The sequence below is a fragment of the Sinocyclocheilus anshuiensis genome, unplaced genomic scaffold (genome assembly GCF_001515605.1).
Source record: "Sinocyclocheilus anshuiensis isolate Anshui unplaced genomic scaffold, SAMN03320099.WGS_v1.1 scaffold147, whole genome shotgun sequence".
NCBI classification, from domain to species: Eukaryota; Metazoa; Chordata; class Actinopteri; order Cypriniformes; family Cyprinidae; genus Sinocyclocheilus; species Sinocyclocheilus anshuiensis.
Window position 1 is genome coordinate 414,070 of NW_015549585.1, and position 5,695 is coordinate 419,764.

The 5,695-nt window shown below is 38.3% G+C and overlaps 1 protein-coding gene across 1 annotated transcript in view; it reads left to right on the forward strand.

Annotated features, from left to right (window-relative positions):
- Positions 1–5,695, forward strand: part of sptbn1 (spectrin, beta, non-erythrocytic 1) — a 115,636-nt gene that overhangs the window by 71,738 nt on the left and 38,203 nt on the right. Inside the window, exons 9-11 of the mRNA XM_016446292.1 lie at positions 515–702; positions 1,221–1,338; positions 2,154–2,312. Of these exons, the coding sequence (XP_016301778.1) occupies positions 515–702; positions 1,221–1,338; positions 2,154–2,312 (465 nt within the window). The remainder of the gene's footprint in view (positions 1–514; positions 703–1,220; positions 1,339–2,153; positions 2,313–5,695) is intronic.

The following is a 5,695-nucleotide window of genomic DNA, read 5'->3' on the forward strand; positions in this document are numbered from 1 at the left end:
AGAAATGGCCTCATCTTAATATTTACATACTGCAATTGCAAATCTTAGGATCTTATATCTGTTTTATTGACTGATTATTTTAGTCTTTTTGTTTATTTTTATTTTAATAGGAATGCATTATTTAATCAAATATTTATTTTATTTATTTAAATATTCCTATTAAAATAAATAAATAAAAATAAAATATTTTTTTTTTATAAATATATTAATTATTAATAAGTTAATTAACTAAATTAGTCTTACATCTGTTTACATTCTGAACTGTAATAGGCTTAGTCTTCGTTGCATATTTCTAACCATTTATAGCCACATGGTACCATGTTATGTGGTGATTTTTGTGCGCATTAAACGGAAAATGCAGTAAAATATCGGTAAATGACTGTGATGTGGCATTTAACACAGAATTGAAGTCTAAAACCACAGCTTACCTAAAGCTTTAACTTTAACTGCTGTTCAACTTTTCTTTCCTTTATGAAACGCAGATCTGACATTAACATCTGTCTGTCTTCACTAGGTGCTCGACAACGCCATTGAGACAGAGAAGATGATCGAGAAATATGAATCTCTGGCATCTGATCTGCTGGAGTGGATTGAACAAACCATCATCATCCTCAACAACCGCAAGTTTGCAAACTCTCTGGTTGGAGTCCAGCAGCAGCTGCAGGCCTTCAACACTTACAGGACCGTGGAGAAACCACCCAAGTGAGTGTCTGCCGGAAACATACAACACATTATATGTGACCCTGGAGCACAAAAGCAGTGTTAAGTCGCTGGGGTATATTTGTAGCAATAGCTAACAATACATTGTATGGGTCAAAATTATCGATTTTTCTTTTATGCCAAAAATCATTAGGATATTAAATAAAGATCATGTTCCATGAAGATATTTTGTAAATTTCCTACCGTAAATATATCAAAACTTAATTTTTGATTAGTAATATGCATTGCTAAGAACTTCATTTGAACAACTTTAAAGATGATTTTCTCAATATTTAGAGTTTTTTGCACCCTCAGATTCCAGATTTTCAAATAGTTGTATCTCAGCCAAATATTGTCCTATCCTCACAAACCATACATCAATGGAAAGCTTATTTATTCAGCTTTCAGATGATGCATACATCTCAATTTCAAAAAATTGATCCTTATGACTGGTTTTGTGGTCCATGGTCACATATTAGAACTCAAATGAATGAATGTCATTTTCAACGCTTTCTCCACAGATTCACTGAGAAAGGCAACCTGGAAGTGCTTCTGTTCACCATCCAGAGCAAGATGAGGGCCAATAACCAGAAAGTGTACATGCCACGAGAGGGCAAACTCATCTCAGACATCAACAAGGTGAAAATTACCTAGTTTTCACTACGTTTGATTTTCATTTCGGAGCTGCACGTTGTTTTTTCGGTCCGAGTTGCTTTGAACTGCCTAGGATTAATTATTTATTCACTTACAAATAAATACCATGGTATTTTGCTTACTTTGGTGCATTTCGTCAGGGCAAAACTATGGTACAACCACAGCATGTTTTGTACTTACACTGTTTTATATTTATGCATTTACATTATTCATATTATAAAAAAAAAATAAATTATATTTATAAAAATATATATATTTATAATATATTATAAATAAATATATTGCAATTTAACATTTAAAAACAGTATTATTTATAAATATATTTATTACATTAGGTTAGATTTTATTTTTATACATTTACATTTATATTTTTTGTATTTTTAAAATATATTATAAATGCAATATTATCTATGCTTGTGTGTGTGTGTGTGTGTATATATATATATACAAGCACACAATTTATTTCTAATCTATTTAAAAACAGTTTATTTACTTTTTATTATTTATTAATTATTATTTATTTACATTTTATTTACTTTTCATTATTTATTATACATTTATCAGATTACCTCTTCAATTCATAATTTTACCTGGCTAGGATTCATTATTTATCCACTTACAAATAAATACCATGGTACTTTGCTTACTTTGGTGCGTTCTGTGAGGGCAAGATTGGGTTAGATTCTGTATTTTAGATTGAAATGCATCAGTTTTTTCCCGTCATTATTTCGTTTCCTCAGTAAAATCTCTTGAAATCCGAATGGTGACTGTGATGTGCTGAAGCTGTGGTGTTGTCGCAGGCGTGGGAGCGTCTGGAGAAGGCGGAGCACGAGCGTGAGCTGGCGCTGAGGACCGAGCTGATTCGACAGGAGAAGCTGGAGCAGCTTGCCAGACGCTTCGACCGCAAGGCTGCCATGAGAGAGACCTGGCTGAGCGAGAACCAGCGCCTCGTTTCCCAGGTTCTGTAGAAACAAACACACATGTGCTTCGTCCAGCACTGCGTTGTGTAATACATCTCAGCCGTGATTTTATGCAATTTTGTGACCCCTGGTGGTGAAAGATTCAAAATTGTCAAGAGACAAAACACAGTTGCTTGTGCACTATTTAAAATTTTATATTTTATACATTCACAATTCACTTATAATATATTCAAAAAATAGTTTATATTTTCAAATTTGTTATGAATGATGGTTTTATTACTTTTTTTAAATGCTTATTATTTATATTTATATACTTATTATATTTTTATGAAAGCAAAGGCTCTAAATAATTATTTTTCATAAATATGCCACAAAATAAATATTTAAATATTTATTTATTTTTACTTATATTATTTATATATTATTATTATTATTATATGAAAACAAAAACTCAACAATGAGCATTTTTCATAATTTTGCCACAAAAAAATCTCTGCTTCCACTAAACATACATCCAAACAATAATTGTACAATATTTATGAACTGTTATGAAAGATATTTATTTATTTATGATATATTTTAAAAAGCATATTTTATTTATATTTTATTATTTATCATTCATTTTTATGTTATTTCTTTCTTGAATGTATATTTTTATTATTTTATTATGAAAACAAAATGAGCATTTTTCATAATTTTGCCACAAAAGTCTCTGCTTTCACTAAACATACCGGAACCAAACAATAATTGTACAATATTTCTGAACTATGTTATAAAAGATTTTGAGTTAGTACACCATTTTTATAAACACTGACAGAACTGGGTGTTCCCATCCATTTTAATACATATACTTTATATTTATATACTTTTTCCCCATACATAAAAAACTAGTACTGTCAAACGATTAATCGCAAAAAAGTTTTTGTTTACATAATATATGTGTGAATACTATGTATATTTATTATGTATATATAAATAAACACACTGTCAGGGTTCTAGACTGTCTGTGTGTGTTTTGCTCCCCGTGACCCACTTTCTCCTCGTGTTAATTGTGTTAATTTGATTGATTCCATGCACCTGTGTTCCCCTGATTGCCCTGTGTTTATTAGCCCCAGTCTGTGTAGTCTTCCTTTGTCGGTTCTACTTGTTGGATGTTGTGAAATTCCCCTGTCATTCCCAGTATTAAAGACTGTTTATGTACTCCACGTCTCCTTGTTCCTCGTTCCGCGCTCCTCCTAGCACAGATCGTGACAGAACAACCAACCAAAAAACAGTAACCTCCGTGTGTCTACCCTCCGTTTTTGTTTCCGTGTTTTTTCCCTCAGTGTTTTGTTTCCGTTGTGTTCTATGGATCCCCTCCTTTGCCCCGAATTCCTCCTCCTCCTGCTGGAGCAGGGGGAGCGCTCGCTCGAGGACCATACCAGACTGTTTCTGGCCCTCGCCAAACTTACCAGCTACCCGGACGACTGCGCTTTCTATGACGCTAGCCTGAACACTGCGTGCAGAGCGCCGTCATCCGAAGATGGTCCTCGAGCGGAATTCGCCGCCTTCGTGGAGTGGACTCTGGCGAGAAATGGATCTTCGTCCCCCGCCTGTTCCCTAAGAAATCCCGGCCGGACGCATTTTTGTAGGTCCAAAAAGAGGACACGTATGGTCACCCGAATTTATAATATATTGCTAAACGATGTATTCTTTATAAAGTAGCATATGGAACATATTTTCTGCCTCATTCTGAGACAAGAAGCCTCATCAGATCACAAAAGGAAGCATTTGACTGGTGTTGTGGAGTAAAAAGGTTATAATGTTCTCTTTTGTTGGACAACAGGTTTAGAAATGTGAATACAAGGTACAGACTTGAATTACTCTTATCTGTATGACCAAAAATTACGGGGTATTTTAAGATTAAGTGAGCGTACCGGCGCCTCCATCTGCCCTGCAGTGAGCACTACTGTTCAGCTTCCACTCTTCCACTCTCACTTAAACCCAGATCACTGTGTGCGATTTTGGCCACGATTTGGTCGTCTGAGACAAATTTTGAAAATCCTAAAAGATTCCTATAATCCTAGGCTAAAATCTGTAGTCTTTGATCGCTGGTGTGACATGTTCACCGACAGCCGATTAATGGCCGTTGCAATCAAATTTGACCTCCGACGAACTTCTGGCAGTGTCAGAAGATTTGGCGCACAGTCCTGCAGTGTGGCTTCTACGACGAACGTCAAACTGTCTTCGTTTTTGAAGACAAGCCATGATCAGAATTAATGCTAGAGATTTCTTATAAGCACATAAACTCTGGCACTCTCGTCCTCCGCTCACTGAATTAATATGATACGTTGCCTTTGCTATGATAAACACCAGTTGCGCTGCTGTTTTCATGTGGGTGTGTAGTGCTGGTATTGCCGCCATTCATATACTTTAATGATAGCCAACATTACAGCCATGCGTGCAATGCAGCTCGTTGATAATGAGCTGCATTGGGTTGATAATGTAAATCTCCGGACAAGTTTTCTTGCGCGCACCCGTTCTGTACAGTCTGACATGAATGACAACTGAGATCCCACAGTGTGACATGATCATCATGTTCGTACAGTCTGACAAGTACAATCATAAAAAGGACGTTTAAAAATAAATAAATAAATAAATAAATAAAATCGCAGTGTGAGCCCAGCTTTAAACAGCGCACATTTCTAGGTTAACATTAGATTAACATTGCTGCTACTTACATATTTCAGATGATAAGCCATATTTGTGGTGGATGAATGATAGGCGAGCATTTGGATGTCCTGCCGGATGTACTGTATTACCATAGACCAGCCGTTAACGACCTGTCTGATTCGGTTCTAGTACATACCGGTTACATAGGTACCGGTTCCATATTGGTACCAAGTTTCGGTACCCAACCCTACTGGCAGCCCCTCTGCTCGCCCTCAGCCCACCATCTATGCGGTGCGAGCTCCGTGGGACTGCCATCCTCCAGCTTTGCCGTGGCTGGAGTTTCCCTTGACTCCGCCTCCAGCCTCTAGCCCATGTCCCCGTCGGCTCCTAGCTCCCTCCTCTTCGCTGTGGCCCGGCAGTCCACTAGCTCCGCCGGTCTCCCACATCCCTCCGGCTCTGCCTTGGTCTGGCGTCGACCATCCTGCGCCTCGGGACTCCACTCCTCTGGCTTCGTCTCGTCCCTCCGTCCCTCTGGCTCCGTCAGGCTCCTTCATCCCCTTGGCTCCACCTCAGTCCTCTGTTGCTCTGGCTCCACCGCGGCCTCCCGGATCCACATCTCCGCATCGGTCGCCGGCGCCATCTGCTCCACCTAGGACCTCCGGATCCTCCCCGTCGCCCTGGCTTATCGGTTCTCCGTCTCCGCCTCGGGCTCCTCCACCACCTGGTCCGCCGCCGTTGGTCGGCCCCCTGGAGTCGGTGGCCATTCCTCC